Source organism: Protomyctophum parallelum (genome assembly GCF_964188405.1).
Source record: "Protomyctophum parallelum genome assembly, chromosome: 19".
Taxonomy (NCBI): Eukaryota; Metazoa; Chordata; class Actinopteri; order Myctophiformes; family Myctophidae; genus Protomyctophum; species Protomyctophum parallelum.
Window position 1 is genome coordinate 22868452 of NC_139717.1, and position 20891 is coordinate 22889342.

The following is a 20891-nucleotide window of genomic DNA, read 5'->3' on the forward strand; positions in this document are numbered from 1 at the left end:
CCAACATATTGATGACCCCTGGTGTGTGTGTGTGTGTGTGTGTGTGTGTGTGTGTGTCAGTGTTGTTTTCGTCGACTAAAACGAAACGAAAAATGTTCGTCGACTACCTTTTTTCACTGACAAAAACTAAATAGAAACTAAATGAAAACTAGGCCATGCTGACTAAAACTGAGACTAAATATATCGACAATTTCGTCAATAAATAAAAACTAGACTAAAATGTTAGGCAGGGACTATAGTGGACAAGAGATCCAGTATAAGTCATTTTACATTTGGTTGCATGCTGAAAATAGCCGATCTACAAGCTCACAATGCGTCGTGAGCGCACACTCCGGGTGACTAAAATAAATGAAAACTATTCAAGAGACTAAGGTGAATCCCAACTAAGACCAAGTTATGACTAAAACTAAAATCAAAATTTGCTGCAAAAAACAACAAGTGTGTGTGTGTGTGTGTGTGTGTGTGTGTGTGTGTGTGTGTGTGTGTGTGTGTGTGTGTGCGTGCGTGCGTGTGTGCGTGCGTGTGTGCGTGCGTATGTGCGTATGTGCGTATGCGTGTGTTGTCCCTGCAGACAACAACAACATGCATGATGTGTCGTGGACCCAGAGCCCCCTGCTGGCCAGCAGCAGCAGCAGCAACAACCAGAGTGTGAGCGTGTGCGTTCCTCCATACGAGACGGACCGCCTCCCGCTGGTCTTCCTGTACAGTGTGGTGCTGCTCATAGGCCTGCCCGCCAACCTGCTCACCGTCGCCCTCACATGGATGCAGGTATTTATATATACACGACTCCCACTGGGAGGAGTCCTCGGGGCAGACCAAAGGCGCAGATGGAACGTCTCGGGATCCCCCCAGGAGGAAGTTACTTAAGCGATTCTTAAAATTAAAAAATCACCATAATCCTTGGGAACTCTACTTTCAATTGGTGATATAATTGCTTGCATGCGCTGAGAGAGAGAGAGAGAGAGAGAGAGAGAGAGAGAGAGGGAGAGAGGGAGAGAGGGAGAGAGAGAGAGATGCGCTCCAAATCTGGTAAATCAGGTCGTTCTGCAATGACTGCTAATAGTAGGATGATAAAAATGCCTAATTACACCCTATACTGTAGCACTCTCTCGCTCTGACATACCCCTGAAATGATAGAGTTACTAGGTTTAGGTTTGTAGGCAACGTGCGTCAATTATAGCGTCGTATACTCTTATACATATTGCGTCTGTCGTTATATAATATATATAATGTCGTACAATAAAGTTATGGTAGGCTACAGACTGCAGTAGGTTACAGCCAGGTTCAACCAAAGTGTGGCTCTAACTGGAGTCGATCCCGTTCTGCCCAGTTCAGACAATGCTCGTGGGTTTCTGTGATTGGCCAAGTGTTGATTTTCTGGCGTCCGGACCACGACAAATGAGCGATACCCTCTGGCTGGTACGTAAACTAAATGACTCAGTGGAGGAGGCTTCGAGGCAACGTGGACTCACTGCACGCCTCCTCCCCGCTATGATATAGAGGTTATGCACATGCACATCAGATTAATGTAGAAACCCCAAAGATGGATATACACAATGGTGACATCATCGTGACACTAGACTTGCACAGCATAAAAGGCGGCTCCCAGCTTCTAAACTTCAGATACCAAGCCACGCATGCGGAAATCCTCAGAATCTACAAGACACAAGCAACACCCATGATACAGGATACAGCACATAGGACAAGACTCAAGACACCACACTCAATACACAAAATCCAAGATCAAGAACACCTCAACACATACGAACCAAGGTGTCTGGCTGTACAACCCAGATACCTTGCATAGCTTTACCAAGACCACCGTTAAACATCCCGGTTTAAGTTCGGATCGGACACCACTGCAGTGGGTCCTAGCCTAAACAACCAGCACTAGTTCGAGCATATAAATCAAGCAAGACACAGGACACGGACCTGTTCAGGATTCTACTATCCAGACTCCAAACACAAGACCTGAGTATCAAGATCAAGAACACATCAACACCAAGGTATCTGGCCTTACAACCCAGACCCCTTTGTACCGTACGCTCTGAGGTGTCTGGCTTTACAACCCAGAAACCTTATCTAGCTTCACTAAGACCACTATTCCAATTACATCTGTTAAACATCCCGGTTTAAGTTCGACGCCACTGCAGCTGGTCCTAGCCGAGAGACAAGACACGAAGTCAACATCGGACGGATCTTCCAAGAACAACGTAACTATACTGCATGCCATCACAATCCATGTATAGCAAACACTTTGATAATGACCCAAGCATCCTGGAAGGTGCTGACTCCTCCCAGACTCAGGTTGTCTGTTCCGAGTGTCCATACGTGAAGAAGAGCCACAACGACCACATGTCGAGGAATGGACAGATCAACTCAGCAGCCTGTCAGCCAATCAACGGCTCTATAACCAGCCAGAAGAAAGAAGACACATCTAGATCCTACAACCATCGGCAGTTTACCGAGACGTTAACTCAACCAGGAGAAGTAAAGACACGACAGCCATCTTACACGGGAAAGAAACCCCACGCCTGTATACTGTGTGATAAGAGTTTCAGTCGATTAAGTGAACTGAAGACTCACGAGCGCTTCCACACCGGAGAAAAAACATTCCACTGTAAACAGTGTGACAAGAGTTTCAGATTGTTACCTCATCTGAAGTCACACCAGTTTATCCACACTGGGGAAAAACCTTTCATTTGTAAACAGTGTGACAAGAGTTTCAGTCAGTTAGTTAATCTGAAGAGACACCAGTTTATCCACACTGGGGAAAAACCTTTCATTTGTAAACAGTGTGACAAGAGTTTCAGTACATTAGTTAACCTGAAGACACACCAGCTTATCCACACTGGGGAAAAACCTTTCGTTTGTAAACAGTGTAACAAGAGTTTCGGACTGTTAGCTAATCTGAAGACACACCAGTTTATCCACACGGGGGAAAAACCTTTCGTTTGTAAACAGTGTGACAAGAGTTTCAGTCATGTAGGTAATCTGAAGACACACCAGCTTATCCACACTGGGGAAAAACCTTTTATTTGTAAACAGTGCGAGAAGGGCTTCACTACTTTATCTTATCTGAGGTCACACCAGCGTATCCACACTGGGGAAAAACCTTTTGTTTGTAAACAGTGTAACAAGAGTTTCAGGGTTCTAGGTAATCTGAAGACACACCAGCTTATCCACACTGGGGATAAACCTTTCATTTGTAAATGGTGTGACAAGAGTTTCAGTCATGTAGGTAATCTGAAGACACACCATCGTATCCACACTGGGGAAAAACCTTTCGTTTGTAAACAGTGTAACAAGAGTTTTAGTCATTTATCTGATCTGAAGAAACACCAGCGTATCCACACCGGAGAAAAACCATTCAACTGTAAACAGTGTGACAAGCGTTTCAGTCAGTTAGGTCATCTGAAGAGACACCAGCTTATCCACACAGGATAAGCTGGTTGGTTTTTATTTTGACTCGAGTGGGTGGGCGATCCCGTTCATAGACTGTAAGGGTAGCCACGCCCCTCAGAACATGTGCGACATGTGGACCATAATTTTCCAAAAAGAATATTATGACATTGGAAATGAGACTTTAAACTAGTGACTGGAAGCAGAAAGTATTCATGACCATGTTTATTAAGGTAATACAGTCTAGGTGAGGTTGGGCCCAAATACATGGACTTCTATGGGGCTATGGGTTTTTTTTGGGCCCAATGACAGCGCCACAACAGGCCATTATATGAACTTTCAGGAAATCCCGATTTCCTTGTGGCTTCACAAAATATCTGTCTGACTGCCCCCCTGGGAAAAACCCTTTGTTTGTAAACAGTGTAACAGGAGTTTCAGCCTATTAGCTGATCTGAAGACACACCAGCATATCCACACCGGAGAAAAACCATTCCACTGTAAACAGTGTGACAAGAGTTTCAGTCGGTTATGTCATCTGAAGACACACCAGTTTATCCACACTGGGGAAAAACCTTTCGTTTGTAAACAGTGTAACAAGAGTTTTAGTCATTTAGCTGATCTGAAGAAACACCAGTTTATCCACACCGGAGAAAAACCATTCAACTGTAAACAGTGTGACAAGAGTTTCAGTCATGTAGGTAATCTGAAGACACACCAGTTTATCCACACTGGGGAAAAACCTTTTATTTGTAAACAGTGCGAGAAGGGCTTCACTACTTTATCTTCTCTGAAGTCACACCAGCGTATCCACACTGGGGAAAAACCTTTCGTTTGTAAACAGTGTAACAAGAGTTTCAGTGTTCTAGGTAATCTGAATAGACACCACCTTATCCACACTGGGGATAAACCTTTTGAACTTTCAGGAAATCCCAATTTCCTTGTGGCTTCACAAAATATCTGTCTGACTGCCCCCCTGGGAAAAACCCTTTGTTTGTAAACAGTGTAACAGGAGTTTCAGCCTATTAGCTGATCTGAAGACACACCAGCATATCCACACCGGAGAAAAAACATTCCACTGTAAACAGTGTGACAAGAGTTTCAGTCGGTTATGTCATCTGAAGACACACCAGTTTATCCACACTGGGGAAAAACCTTTCGTTTGTAAACGGTGTGACAAGAGTTTCAGTCATTTAGCTAATCTGAAGAGACGCCACCTTATCCACACTGGGGAAAAACCTTTTTCACGATTTACCATTCTTACCATACTTAATGTTCAACCGGCTTGAAAGGGTGATGGGTCACTGTAATGAGGTCTTGACCCTCCAAATTGTATGCATACAATGATAGTGATAGTCCACCTCATCTCCATGCTTGACCACCAACAGCTCGTCTGTCTCTGATGTGGTATGAATGAAGATGGCTTTTAAATTCCACTGTTGAGAAAAGGTTCTCAACAAGAATCCAATTTGCCCTAATATGCAGAATTAGGGTTATCTTCACAAACAGTGGTATCTGCTCTCCGTGCACAAGATCAAGAATGAAGAAATCCCCAGACGCATACTTGACAATGTTCAAAACAATACGTTTACGCTTCCAGAGCTTCTCATCAACACCAACGGGAATCTCCAAGTTCTTAAAATGAACTGAAGGAACAACTCACTGACTGCTGGTTGTGCATCATCTTTGATGAGACTTGAGGTCTGCCAATCCCAACACTGCCGAAGCTGATTTGTCTTTGCTAGAGTCTGACAAATTAAATGTTTACAAAGTTATTTGTGACTCTGGCAACCCTCTTGAAAAATAAATGTTTGGCCTCAAACCTCATGCACCAATGGGACCGAGGTGGCCCGCACCGTAAGAGCCGAGGGCAAACCGAATATTGGAATTCTTTGGGTCAGCCCTTTCACACGATAATTGTTTAACTTTGCCTTCACACTGCCTGCCTTTATTTACAATAGAATACTGTCAGAAAATCCATTCACACAAACATAATTTCTGTAAGGAAATACAGGGCTCATCTCTGTGTAAAGGGAGGCTTTTCATCATGGACTGCTTTGGCGCTGTTTTAAATACACCCATCCTCCATAACACTAGGCCACATTGCCTTAAACAACTTTACAGAAATGACATTATAAACTTGTTCACAAATGTAATATTCTATTATGACTTGTTACCTCAACACTTGTTACCTCAAGTTAATGTTAGCTTAGCTGCAAAAACTAACATCACATAATGGCATCTCGAGTGCATGTGTTTGGTCCGACTAGTCATTGGTCCGAAAAACGACAACCCACCTCAAACCCTAACCTAACCATAACCGCAAGCACGGGAGCAGGCGCTAGTCCGAGGTGCGGACCTTTTAAAATCCCCAAGAACCATATGAGGATCTGAAGAACCTAAATAAAATGGTTGGTTCTTTAGTACTTCTTTAGTTCTTCAAAGAACCATGCAAATGGTAAATGGTAAATGGTGCATTTATATAGCGCCTTTATCCAAGGTGCTTTACATAGATTGTGCATTACATTCACCCATTCACACACACATTCATACACCGATGGCAGCGGAAACCATGCAAGGCACCAACTAGCACATCGGGAGCAATTAGGGGTTCAGTGTCTTGCTCGAGGACACTTCGACAGTAACTCTGGGGGAGCCCGGGTTCGAACTGGCAACCTTACGGTTACCATCCAGGCACTCTACCCCTGAGCCACCGCCACCCCGCGGCCCCATGCCTTTTAAAGAACCATTATAGAATTAGAACCATTAGTTTTCTGTATGTACCTCCGGCAGGGGAAACTCCCCCTGTCAGGTGAAAAGAAGCAGCTTGGACTCCTCATGCATAGAAGGAAGCATGAGGTCAGTCCGCTGCCCTCCCAGGTTGGCAGAGGAAGTGTAGCGTCCAGGATTACATTAGATAATTGACAAAAAATGGGTTGCAAAATTGTGGGATAAAAAATATTACCAAAAAAAAAACATGAGCATCAAAGCAATATTTTAAATACATTTCATTAGCAACGACGTGCATTCCATGAATTCCATAGAAATTTGGCTTTTCAAAATAAGAGCTCGACTGGGAAAAATGCTGGTGTGAATTAGATCCTAATTTTTCAATAAATGCTAGCGGGTTAAGTGTTATGGGGCTGTATTTTGCTTGTCTTAAGTACCAGGTCTTATTACCTAACTTGAGTAAACTAAAGACCTGGAGGCGTGATCAATGCTCTTTGGCCACTCAGAATAGCCAAATGGCATTGATCACGCCTCCAGGTCTTTAGTTTACTCAAGTTAGGTAATAAGACCTGGTACTTAAGACACGCTAAATACAGCCCCTTAAGGTGTCCAATCTGGATCTGGATGTGCATCTATAGATCTTGTCTATTTGTGTCCTATAGGTGAGGAGCCACAACGTGCTGGGTGTGTACCTGTGGTGCCTGTCGGTGTGTGACCTCATGTACCTGTGTACGCTGCCCCTCTGGGCCTACTACGTCAGCCGAGGACACTGGTGGCCCTGGAGCTCTGCCGCCTGCAAGGTGTGTATACGGGGGGGGGGGGGGGGGGGAGGAGTACCAATAGTCCGCCATGCGTGGCCGGTGAAGACTCACCCGTTGGATCCGACTTGCGTGGCCTATTAACCCATTTTGACCTGGGAACGATTCTACAAATAGATTCTACGAAAACCCATGTTTCTATGTCAGTGCAGGTTCTCAAACATTTTCATGTCAAGGAGCCCCAGAATTATATGAAATTGGCCGCCGACCCCATCTGAAAATATGTTGTTCCAGGGACCCTCCACCCAGAAGCAAAGACTTGAGTTAAAAACGTTCGCTCTGAAATAATATACTCAAAGATTTGCACTATATTTTCACGATTTTTCAAAAATAGCAGACCTACAAGCTCGTAGCGCGGCACTCTGTGCCACACTATGAGCTTGTAGAGCTGCTATTTTTCAATAGCTAAAGTATAATGCTTAAAATACCAAAAGGGGTTCCCACCCAGAATGGGTTAACACCGCGAACGCCCGGGGGTATTTAGGACCATTAAATCAGAGTGCCCAGCGATTTACAGCAACGGAGCACATTCAGCGACACACCAGGCGCTATCCCGGATGTAGCCGAAGTAGCTAGATGTAGCCAAAACACCCCCGAGGCGATCGACAACAACGGGAGGTATGATTAATTCTAACGCAACTAGCGACGGGACCGCGATGGGCCGTCAAAAACATAATCTTTGCTTAGAATTGGACGGAATGACTTAGATCAACAGCTATTCACGTTTTAAGATTTTCGGTCCCGCTAAAATGGGGTGGAACATTTTCGATGACGTCCCAAGCGGAAATTGCATCGAATGTTGCGCAACAGACGCTCCCAGCCTGTGGAGCGATGCGATCGGTTTTGATATCAATACATCTCCGTCCTTTTAATAATCTCCGCCCTGACTCCTGAGCGTTGGGCATTACTATTGATAGGACGGAGAACTCTGTTTTATGCCACTCGGGGTGTTAACTTGCCACACACGCTGCTGTCATGTATTGGTTACTCAGGTCACATGACCAGGAAACGGGTAACAGGAAGCAGGTAACAGAAATCTTTAGAGACACCCAATGTTAAGTAACCTAATGTTATGATTGAGACCGGCCGGTTGAGAGGAGCGTTCGTTACTAAATAAAGAAACCAGCGCTTCTTTCACCTGCATGACAAATATCACTGGGTGATCATTTCTTGTTTATTGACTGACTCATTACTTTACCTGTGTTACATTCTGGTAGTTGTACTTGAGGTATTTGTGGTATCGTGTGCTCCTCAGGTGTGAGATATGTGTGTGGTGATTTGTTTAACGTTCCCTCAGGTGTGCTCTAAGACAGGGGTGGCAACTTTGACGATGGAGAGGACCACTATAGTTCCACACTCACTCCAGAGAGCCACATTGCATATTACTGCCTTAGCAAAAATAGCCGATCTACAAGCTCAAAACGTGTTGCATTGCGAGGCCTTTTGAGCTTGTAGATCAGCTATTCTTTTTAATATTAGATCAGCTATTTTTGCTAATAAATAAAATGCCTTGATCAATTATAGTTACGTTAACGTTATGAACTAAATACAAATAGGCCTACATTGGATTAAAAACGATGATAACATTTACTTACTCAATACTACGCACTAAGCTATTTATTTAGACTGAAGAAATTGAAGCGGGTCATGTTTGCATGTTTGGAATTGTAACGGTCTGAACGACCGAAACTAAATCTAATTCTAAGTGAAGACAGCTGTGCGGGATCCTTTTTTCTCTATACTTCTCCAGTTCCTGTTGCATCCTCCAATGCACCTGTCCATTGTAGGTGTGCAGAAGGACTTTTTTCCTCGAATTGTAACAGCTGAAATCAATAATATATCAGCGTTCTGATATTAACCTGAGGGCCACATTAAGTGAAGGTGGGCGCATGTGGCTTATATTGTGGCCCATGGCCAGTTGCCCATGTATGCTCTGAGTCTAAGATGTTTGTGGTGATATGTTTAACGCTCATCAGGTGTGCGGCTACATCTTCTTCAGCAACATGTGCAGTATGTCAGCATCTTCCTGCTGTGCCGCGTGTCACACCTCTCCTCCTACAGACATAATGAACAACTGTTATAGGGCGGCTGTGGCTCAGGAGGTATAGAGCAGGTCGTCCAATCATCCCTGGGTCGGCGGTTTGAATCCCGGCTCCTCCTGTCCGCATGTCTAAGTGTCCTTGGGCAAGACACTGAACCCTACATTGCCTCCAATGAGTCGGTCGGTGTGAGCTCGCCACCGTTTGTGTGTGAATGTGGGATGTGAGGACGCTGGCGACGACGCTTCACCTCCCAATGTATGAATGAAAGAATTAACCATTGTGAAACGCTTTGAGCACTTGGAAAAAGCGTTATAAAAATGCAATTCATTATAACTCTGCTACAGACACAACATAATGAACACCACTCTCGTCCTCCTCACGCGCGCAGGTGTGCGGCTACATCTTCTTCAACAACATGTACGTCAGCATCTTCCTGCTGTGCTGCGTGTCGGCCGACCGCTACGTGGCCGTGGTCTACGCCGTGGAGTCGCGGGGGCGGGGCCTGCGGCGGCGCCGCGTGGCGGCCGGCGTGGCGGCCTCCATCGTGGCGGTGGTGGCGCTGGGCCACCTGCCCGTCTTCAGCATGCAGGAGGGCGGCGAGCTGGGTGCCGGCGAGGAGGGCCACAGGAGGTGCTTCGAGCCCGACCAGAGCACCGCCAGGTATTATTATGGCACACAAAATAAAACAACAATTTATATTTTAATTAATTAATTAATATTAATTCATTAATAATTTTTTTTTTGTTCTGTTATTTGTTCACCTATAAACATCACCATTGATGTTCATTGCAATGCCATTGCAATGCCCATTGGTCATGATATTTGCATACAAATACCCCCCCACAGAGGCAGAAATTCACACAACTTCAAAATCTCTGGACTTTTTGAAAAAATTTGAACATATGACCTTTGACCTTTAACCAGGATAAAAGTACGTAGAATGCCTGTAATATAATGTGTTTTTGTGATCATTAGAATGTGTTTTATTTATTATTATGAAAAATATCCCCCAAATGTAATTTTTCTTTTTTTTACATAATTTCCTCTACAAAGTCCTAGTAGTACAAGTAGTAGTAAGGTTGAAATCTCTTTTTTGCAAGTAGAAATATATCCGGGTCTTGCAGGGTTAAACCTTATAGCATATGAATAGAGATGGCAACCGGAGGAAACCCTGAGGCGAAATAGACATAGTTGCCGAATTCGGTATTGCAGCGCTGGCCCAAACACATGAACACGCTGGTCCGTTGACTATCATTGCGCACGCGCACATGATGACACTTGAATGCTGTTTCATACGTGAACGCACATGAATGCGTGCAATGATAGTCAACGGCAGCGCGTTCATGTGTTTGGGCCCAATCCATCCCAGAATGCACTGAAATCGCCTCATGCGCTTTTAAGCAACTTAATGCAAGTGGATGGGAGGAGAAACCCGGTGCCGTCTCTACTCTAAGGGTTAAACCCATTCAGGAAGGAACCGCCTTTTGGTCCTTTACGCATTTTGTTATACTTTTAGCTATTGAAAAAAATTGCAGATCTACAAGCTCATAGCTAAACCCCCTATCCCTAAACTACTTAACCTTTTTTTTTTACTATTTTGAAGAACAAAATAGTAAAAAAAGGCAAAGAAGTTTAGGTATAAGGGGTTTAGCATGGACGAAAATAGAGCTCCTTTGCTGTCAAAATGAACACTGCGTCCGTTCCTCCACTAAGGCATTCACTTCTAGTAATTTTTACTAGTTGACTAGTTGCCTAGTTTACTAGTCGACTAGTTGTTTAACTACCTAAAAAAAAAATATATATATATATATATATATATATATATATATATATTTTTTTTTAAATAAATATCTGTACATTTAAAAACTGTGTACTTTGTTGACTATAACTAAAATCTACCAAATCTTGAGGCAAAAAAAAAAGAAGAAAAAAGCCAAGGTCAAGGTCGACTAGTGGATTTACTAGTCGACTAGTTGAATAGTCGACTAGTTGCTTAATGCCTATATACCCTCCCCGCCCGCAGGGTGACGGGCTTCAACTACGCCCGCTTCGCGGTGGGCTTCGTGGCGCCGCTGGCACTGCTTATTGGGACCAACCGGGCCATCCTGAGCAGCGTGCGGGCCAGTGGGGGGCTGAGCGCCCGCCAGAAGGCCAGGGTCCGCTCGCTGGCCGTGGGCGTGGTGCTGCTCTTCCTGGTGTGTTTCGGACCCTACCACCTGGTGCTGCTGCTGAGAGCCCTGCTCTTCCACTTCCCACAGGTTTACTATACTTTATTGTCTCCACCAGGCCGAAGGCATGGGGAGGGTACTGCCACACTATCAAAAGAGCTGCGCACGTTTTCGGCGACACGTTTGCGGACAGCCGAAAAAACTGGTTTTTAGACAGCTGGTGGATGGAAAAAAAAGCTCCACTTCCGCGGACGACTTGTGCGACGGCCAGCTTCCCGGAAGCGCTCTCCTCCGCGGACGACTTGCGGAATGGAGCTTTTTTTCCATCCACCAGCTGTCTAAAAACCCGGAAAAAGAAGCTGCGCACAGTTTCTTCTGTCCGCGGCGCAAAACCGTTTTCCGCTTAGGTCTGGAAACGGGGGGAGAGAGTATGTTTTGCACTCCGTGTGTGTGTGTGTATCCCACCCTTTTCACATTGGCCTGTTATAGCATCACCAACAGGTGGATTTTTGCAACAAAGTGCCTCAAATCATCCAATTGCCATCCAAGGCGCAAGAAGAAATGGCACTTTATTAGTTTGACCAATTGAAACACAAATAGCCATGCCCTACTTCTGGTCTAGAGGGGGCGGATTCAAATCTGCCGGCCAAAAACAGTCGGTGGATCCTATTGGTTCACCGATCTGTAGTAGGGCATTCACTAATAGTCATTTTTACTAGTTGACTTAGTTGCCTAGTTTACTAGTCGACTAGTTGTTATGTGATGTATAAATTCGATAGTTTAGTTCCAATTATCAGTTTATGTCTACGGACCTAGGTTACATTGTTTCACTGTCTCAACAGGCCTCTCCCCAGGAGGGCCCGGGAAGCCTAGCCTGAGGAGGGTTCCCATGCTAGATTCTAAATTCAGGTTACCATCTGTTGGCCTTTAGAAGTACGATTTAAGACACCCCAATTTGGTTTTGTTTGAAGTCATACAGTAATAAAACTGTAGATTGCACACTGTATGGTTACCATCTGTTTCTGTCAAACAAAAGGAGGCTGTCTGCACTCCAGGGGGGCGGAGACAGTCCTAATCTTAGGTCCTGGGGTCCTGGGGGAACAGTCATGTCATTCTGCTTTTTAACCTAAAGTATAATTGTGTCTAAACCAAGTTAATAATATCTTCTGCCTATTTCTATTACGTAGTCTCATATTCTGTCTGTTTAGGATTGAACTATAAAGTTATTTGAATGTAGGATTATTGAGCTACTCATTATTTGTGAGTATATAGCCTATTTGAGTTAGTCTTAGAAGAAGGATTCAGTTAATGTGGTTTATCCTTTTAATTGGTAAGGTTTACTGTGACTCAGAAACAGTTAAAATGTATTCCTCTGACATTTCATTCTTATAGTTACTGGTGTTAAATAAGGTTCTGCATGCTTCATATATCTGTATAGCATAGATGTTTAATTATTCCTATTGGTATAAACCGCATATAGTTAAGTATGGGACAGGCAGCTGTCCCGCCTGCCTTCGCAGGCAGATCCTGTGAAGGCAACGTTTTGATTGGCTAACCCGAGCAGAGGCTGTCTGCTGGATCCGGGAGGAGGGACTTGAATCTAATATAATGCAATGTTTGAGACTAATGCCTTTGTGTTGTCATTACGTAAAAGTTGATTCGCAGAGGCTATACCTAATGTCAACTCCGTTTTGGGGCCTTTGTTTCCTGAAAACTCCTGTTAAGCCGAGACTTTGATCATTAAAACTTGATATTACAAACTTCAAGGTTTTCTCCGTCTGGCGTTCTTTGAGAGAGACCACACCGCCGTTTGTATCACGACCGCTGCCTCGACCGTGAAAATATAAAAACTGTGTACATTGGTGACTATAACTATAATCTACCTGATCTTGAGGCCTACAAAATCGAGATTTTTTTTCTTATCAACTAGTTATAGTTAACTAGTACCAACAAGGTCGACTAGTGGATTTACTAGTCGACTAGTTGAATAGTTGAATAGTTGCTTAAAGGGCCACTTCACCCCTTTTGCAACAAGATCTTATTTTAATGATGTTTGGGAGACAAGACATACTTTCCTGGTGTTTGTACAGTATGTGGGCAATATGTGTTTTTAGATATTTTAGTATGTAAATGTCCATGGGCTCCATGATGTCATGGACACTGCAGGGCTCACTTATATTTCATGGACTACATGTTGTCTCAGTAAGACAGCCCTCCCCCATATCCACAAGGAGGAGCAGTGGACCAAAGCATTATGGGAATTGTAGTCCAGGAAGGAAGTGAGCCCAGTGCCCATGACATCATGAAGCCTATGGACATACTTTGAAATACTAAAATATCTAAAAACACATATTACCCACGTAAAAAACCCAGGAAAGTGTTTCTTGTCTCCCAAACATCATTGAAATTTTATCTGGTTGCAAAAGGGGTGAAGTGGCCCTTTAATGCCCTAGCGCCAACCCCCCTCCTCCTACTTGCGCGCTCTGCTTGCACAAGTATAATAACCGTTGCCCCCCCCCCCCCCCTGTCCCAGCTGCAGGATGATGCGTGCCACCTGGAGAAGAGGATCTACACGGCCTACACCATCTCCCTGGGCCTGTCCACCTTCAACAGCGCCATCAACCCCCTCCTCTACGTCCTGTCCAGCGACAACATCCGCAAGGAGCTGACCAGAGGCCTGGCCGCCGTGCTGGGCCACCCGGCCGCCGCTTCCTCCTCCCCCCCCCCCTCGGCCCCGCCCACCACCAGGCCCCACCCACCAGAGCGGCTGGCCGACGTGGAAGCCGCCTATACCCTGCTGGCCAACGCTGGAACTGCGGGTCGTCATTCATGACGGAGGTGGACGTACGGACGCTCAGTGACGTCGTGACGACGCAAAAACAAGTGTGTCAAAGTGGTCTCGAAGTGTGTCGAGCCTCTCTCAACTTCCAGCTCTGCTCTGCTTTAAAAAAACGCCACCGAGCGACTTCCATTGAAATGAATAGCTGGCGGGGCGGGGTCATCCAGTCTCTAGATTATAACTCTGTGGTCTGTACGGAAATGTCAAACAACGCCAGGATCTCTACAGGCACTGCTGCTAATGCTAATGGCGTTGCTATTAATGCTACCTACGTGGAGCACAATCCAAAGGAGGAGCGACATTTTCGGGGCAAACGGTAACGCTAACGTTCATTAAGTCTGATGTTTTATCTATTATGCTATGAAATTGGCATCCGGTGTAGCTCAAGTCGTGCGGTAAGTACTAGGAGCTGATGGTAGGTGTGGCGCTCCACCTCAGCGATCCATCTCCCAGGGGTCTATACCGTGTAGAAACGTGCGTTTCTGTGTGCATGCGTGCGATGCAGCGCACAGACAGGACATGCACAGCGCCACTGCAAATCGGCATATGATGATGTTGTGCTCATGTATGGCTTAGACCAGTTCCAGGGGGTCCCCAGCTAAATGACAGTTCGGAACCAAATGGACCCTGACGGGTCTGTAACTCTGAGAGTGTACAAATGGAACCAAATGGACCCGTTGGAGGTTCCATTTGGTTCCATTTGTCAATTATCCAATGTTATAATTGTCAATTATCCAATGTAATCCTGGGTGCCACACTTCCTCTACCAACCTGGGGGGGGGGGGGGGGCATCGGACTGACCTCATGCTTTCTTCTATGTATGAGGAGTCCAAGCTGCTTCTTTTCCCTGGCCGGACGTGGCGCGTGGAAGGAACACGTTATTCCAACCAGTTCCTTTCCCCTCCACCAGGGGGAGGTAGTTTCCGGAGACCAGGATTACTGCATGTTTTTTGACACGGGGAGAACATGCAAACTCCACACAGAAAGGCCCTTTCGCCAACCCCGCCTCGGGTATGGGCACTGGAGGAGGGAACTCGCCCCCTCTTTCTATCCTCAAAGTGTTTGTTTCATAAAAACACACCCGTGTGAAGTGAGTGGTGCAACTCCGTGTGAGGGTTCCCGGGGGGCGGGGGGGTTCCATACCCACAGGAACACACCCAGGGTGCCGGCCCGGTTCCGGCGAGCCGCCCTGTGTCCGAAACGGTTGAGAAATGACAGAGTTACCATGTGGCGGTCCCTCTACTGTACGCTATACTGTACAGTACTGTCACTGTACTGTACTGGCAAACCTGAAAGCATCATATATACAGTTAATATATATAATAAAATGCGTTAGGTTGCGCACAGGTGATGGAAAACAACCATGCTGTTTACGTGCTCATACCAAGCCAGGCATCCACCCAGCCAGCCAGCCAGCTACCCACACACATAGCTCCGTAAGGGAGTGGTTGCACCACTCAAAAATCCACTGTAGACATGTTATGAGCTCCTTTCTGTTGCAGTTTGGAAGTGCTCGTTATATTTCACTCGACTGCCCGGCGTATCACCTGTTTTGAATTTGCACATAATGCAGGAGGCAACAGGACATTGCTTTACTGAAAACGAGTGCTTCCAAACTCTGATGGCAAGATGGTCTGCAAATGGTCAATTGGGAACCAAATGGACCATTACTAAGGCCTTAATACGGGTCCATTTGAGAACTTACTAAATGCAGCAGAGCCTTCATTAGTATGATTGGTAACACCTGTGAATTAAGTAAGGAAGGCATTTGCGTGAAGTGGGCGGATGCCTTTTTTAGGAGTTAATTCATTCCAATGTAAGAATGAACGTGAACACAGCTTCTGAAAAATGCTTTAGCTCCATGGTCGCTGAACTGAACTAAATATTGGACCCGGACGTGACAAGCCAGCAGGGCTGTGCAGAGAGCACTGGGGGGGGCAGGGGCTCAAACTCCAGAAAAGGGCACATGTGTGGGCGCGCGAAGCGTGCGCCGATTTTTGAGGGTGGTCTTTTTGTGGAGTCCTTCCCTTGTGCCATTTCATGTCATTGGACAGTAAAATAAGCAATATGTTCTAATTTGTCTGAAACTAAAACTGACTGATGGCAGATGAAAAGATAATTCATTATGATAGTGGAATTTATCATTACTTGTCAAATGTTCGTCTTGAAGGGCCAATGGCACTTATTGGCCCCCCACACAAGCCCTTATTGGTCCCCCACACACGCCCTTATTGGTCCCCCACACAAGCCCTTATTGGTCCACCACACAAGCCCTTATTGCCCCCCCACACAAGCCCTTATTGCCCCCCACACAAGCCCTTATTTTTTGTTTGTTTGTTTGTACTGTATTGGTTGCAAAGGTATATTCATTGATTGCCTGAGTCCCGTGATGGGAGTCTGGGAGCCAAGCAATTAAAAATAAATGAATCCACAAAACTAGTCATTTGTATTGTCTATTTTTTTGCATGCATATACTGTTGGCCTATAGTGTTTTATCTGTTATGTCTGAACTGAAAAAGTGAAAACACAGTGATTTATAACCTGTTTGTATGATTATGTTTGATTGATTGATTGATTGATTGAAATATTTATTAACTTAAACAGAACTTAACATGGAACGGAACTCAAACTCAGACTTGGACAGCAAAGCAAACAAACTCATATTAACAAAACATAATCATCTACGGGCGGTGGCCGGTTGGGAGCCGAGGAGGACAGGTCTGTCCCCTGCACTCTCCTCTGCTCCTCTCTTATGTAGGGCAAGGCCACCCTCGTTAGCCACTGAAATGTCTGTTTGGACTCAGGCCATCTCCACCAATCAATGGCTGCCCCCGAGTTTCCCCCACCAATACCGACTTCCAGCCGGCCATGGCTGGAAGTCTCCCCTCCAATGGACGGCTGTCCACCGTGCTCTGCATCCATCCAGTCACGCCCAGGCTCACGGTGCCATCTCCATCTGGGACGATGCACAGGGCGCTGCACAGGGCGCGCACACCACTTCACACCAGGACCAAAAGTCATGTCACAGAATAGGAGTCATGTCACAGTACAAACCATCTCACAGAATATGACCCCAGTTGTAACAGGCATCCTCTGGGCATCAGCGTTTGGTGGCTTCACAATTCCGAGTCTTGCATACAGTGATCCAGCTGAATCCTGAGAATGCAGAGAATGTTGTGAGAGCCATCACTGTCCTGCATAATCTCCTCAGATGGCACCGGCAGTCATCTGGTTCCGACGTGGCAGAGGAGACTCCAGATTCCCTCTGCCCAATGGGAAGGGTTGTTGAGAACAATGATCCAGGTGAAGTTGCTTGGGCTGTGAGAAGGACCTTTGTGGAGTTCTCCAACTCACCAGCCGGTGCTGTGTCATGGCAGGACGACCATGTTTAATCCTCACCTACCCATTACCCTAATTTAATTTTCCTTCTCCATTTAATTTTTCTTCTCCTCGGGTCGCCACCTTGTAGTGGTGGAGAAGCTTGTGAGTTCCAATGAACCTGAGAGCAATGCCGTCTGGAGCTTTGCTCCCATGGCGGAAAGCTCAAGAGGGAGGTTCCAGACTAAGTGCGATCCAACTAAGGCAAATTAAAGCTGCAGCATACTTCAGCAGTGATGCAAATAGCATCCTGCATCCTTAGACTCACTAAAATGAGAAAGGACCCAAACCTGTCACCCTCCGGGGGTCCTGGGATGCAATACTATACTCGGTACTGTACTCTAATGTTGTTGAAGTAGGACTCCATAACATGTCTTTGGGACCCATTTAAAAGACCACCCCTGGGTCCTGGATCCTCCTGACCCACATCTGTTAAGGACATTAGCTACACAAATTCCATGAAGGGAATCTAGCCACGATGACATCCCTCATTTCATTTGTAAGTCTTCCCTCATCCTTCATATTGGATATGTGTATGCGGATGTGGACCAATTTACATATCATGATTGGGGGTGAATGGAGTGTGGAGAATGGGTGTGGTGCTGGTGATTGACTGGCAGAGTAAAGTGGGTGATTGAAAGCAGGTGGCTGCAATCAGGTCCTGTCTGGACCTCCCCTCGTTCCTCATTCGTTCCTCCTGTCCACACCCTGGTCCTGGTTGGCTGATTGAAAGCAGGTGGCTGCAATCAGGTCCTGTCTGGACCTCCCCTCGTTCCTCATTCGTTCCTCCTGTTCACGCCCTGGTCCTGGTTGGCTGGGCAATGTCCCTGCAGTGCTCTCTATAAAAGTGCTCAGTCTGTCCTGACTGCTGTGAAGGTGACAGCTTAATTCTGTAGCAGAGACGTCATCCCGCCCGCTAGTCCTCCACCCATGTTTGCCTTCGTTAGTTTTGTGAGTTTGGTTCTTTTGTAGCCCTCCAAGCAGAACCCAAATGCTACTGAAGTTTCTGACATTTGTTCGACCCAGTGCATTGGGTCCTGTTCCTCGTCGTCCATGCCACCTGATTAAAACATTTACTGGCTCATGTTTACATGTTAAAACGCCTCTCCGCGCTCTTTGACGATATTCTTCAGTATGAGGCTTTCTGAATATGTAAAGTATAAGTACACATACATACCTTTGCGAATATCTCCTGTGGCGCGGAAGCCGTTAAGTATTTTTAATATATGTTTGCCCGATTTGGAAGCTTGGATTCTTCTTGTTTATTGACACCTCATTGTACCGCCTATCTGGCTAGCTAGTGGCGCTATAGCTATGACACAGCAGATCAGAGGCAGGGACGTAGCCTCACAAGCCAACCGCACACCGGGAGGCGGTACAATAAACGGTAAACAAACAAGAAGAAATAAAGCGACCAAATCGGTCAAACAAAGATTAAAAATACTAACGGCTTCCGCGCCACAGGAGATATTCGCACCGGGATGTATAGCTACTTAAAGTTACCGAATTCAGAATAACTCAAGGAAAATAATGGCGTCACATGCCGCGGGGCCTATTTTAGAGAGAATCTCCACATCCGCATTTAGGAATTTCCATACGAAAATACATTAGCGAGCAGGGACCCAACGTAAAACTCAACAAAATATCAAAAAAGTTTTACGTAGGGTCCCGAAAGGGGCTAGTTCTTTTGAGTAAGTTGTATTTTGTTATCTTTGTTTTGTGTTCATTCTGAGTTCTCATTAAGTGACCCTTAGCATTTGTTTACCCTTTCATTAGTCTGCTCCTAAATCCAATTCCCTATAGTTATTCATTGTCCTGTTGTATCTCCTTATTTTAATGTTAAACCTGCACTTCCATCCAAAGGGTGTTTTTGTATTTTGTGATCTAATTTATTGTATTTTTCTTAGTTACGTAGGTTAGTTGGGGTATAGTAATTGTATTTTTGTTTCTCATTCGTTTAGGGACTTTTAGTTGGTAATTGTATTTTTTCTATAATGCAAACTGACACCCTGAAGCCATTATTCATTGAATTGTAAATGTCCACATTTGGAGTTACACCATGGCAATTGCCATGGTGTAACTCCAAATGTGGACAAGAAATACAAACTAATTGCTCCAGTGATTAGAAATTGATAATTCAAAATGATGCTCCTCATTGACTTACTTTGTATGCTAAAACAGCTCTCAAATTCACTCTTTTAGTACGTAAACAAACGGTTGATTCAGACAATATAGAGCATCACAAACTAATGTTAACTTGTTGTTTTGTCCATTTTATTAGGAAGAAAACTGGATCTGGATCTGTGGATCCAGGTCTTTTTTGGTGATCTATATTGTCTGAATCAACTTTGTTTGTTTATGTACTAAAAGAGTGACTTTGAGAGCCGATTTAGCGTACAGTGTAAAGTCATTAATGAGGGGCATATATTTTTATTAGCAATTTCTAATCACTGGAAAAAAAAATGTTTTAATTTTTTGTCCACATTGGAGTTACATCATGGCAAGGTAACTACACAACCCAAACCTCGAAAGTGGTCTTACACTTTAAAAAAGGAGTTTCAACTCTGACCAAACTGAGTCAGTCACGGTGTATGTTGCCTAATCTAACCCCAGTATCTTGTTGTATGCATGTACTTCAGGAAATTGTAATATGATGATGCCATATTGCATGTGTGGGGCGCAAAGGAACTAGACCAGAGATCCTGTAGGTATTGTTGCGAATGCAGTGATTGCGAACTATAGAAGCTAGCCTAAACTGTCCGTTTACACACTCACTCTCACACAAAACTTAACTTAAAAAGAAAAAAAACTGTGCACGCACACATACACACACACTAAAATAACTAAAATAAAAAAAATCTTTAAAAAACACAAATAAAAATAACTTAAAAAAAAAACCTTAAAATACGTAATTTATTCTAATTGTTGTTGCAATTTACGAGCCGCATTCGCGTGTCTTACTTGTATACCCACAGCAGTTAATCATGGCTCCCCTCTTGTGATTTCAGAGACTGAGACAATGGCCCCGAGGGCATGGAGCCAGATGGAATCATTGAGGTATGTCCTGCCATATTTCTCTAAAACAATTTAACGTCGGTGAACAGTATTCTTTTTTTTTATCCCCACTGCAGTACTTGGGTAGACATTTCCTATGTTACCCAATTTACCCATTCAGACCTGAGGTTCATTCTACAAATGCCTTCTAAAACTATAGTTACTTTGCACACTTCCCAGACTCTCCCAAAATGTTCTAAAATGGCTGATGTACAAGCTTGCAGCGCGTTGTGTCGCCAAGCAAGATTGTACAGCTAAAATCTAAAATGGCTCCGATGCTTTCCTGGTTTTAACCGATCGCTTCCCTTATTGACACTTGTTCTGATGTGTTCTTTCTCTGTTTGTGTTCTCTCTTGCAGAACAACTGGAACCAGATCGTGGACCGTTTTGATGAGATGAACCTGCGTGAGGATCTGCTCAGGGGAAGCCAATGGTTTTGAGCTATCCAGCAGAGAGCCATTAT

The 20891-nt window shown here is 44.9% G+C and overlaps 1 protein-coding gene across 1 annotated transcript; it reads left to right on the forward strand.

The window, feature by feature from the left end:
- Nucleotides 1–582: 582 nt before the first annotated feature.
- On the forward strand, nt 583–13990 carry gpr132b (G protein-coupled receptor 132b; the record flags this gene model as incomplete). The annotated part of the gene is made up of 5 exons (XM_083789886.1): nt 583–768; nt 6792–6929; nt 9378–9649; nt 11013–11247; nt 13691–13990. 5 exons carry the CDS (start codon nt 583–585, stop codon nt 13988–13990), a joined length of 1131 nt encoding a protein of 376 aa, XP_083646012.1.
- Nucleotides 13991–20891: the final 6901 nt, after the last annotated feature.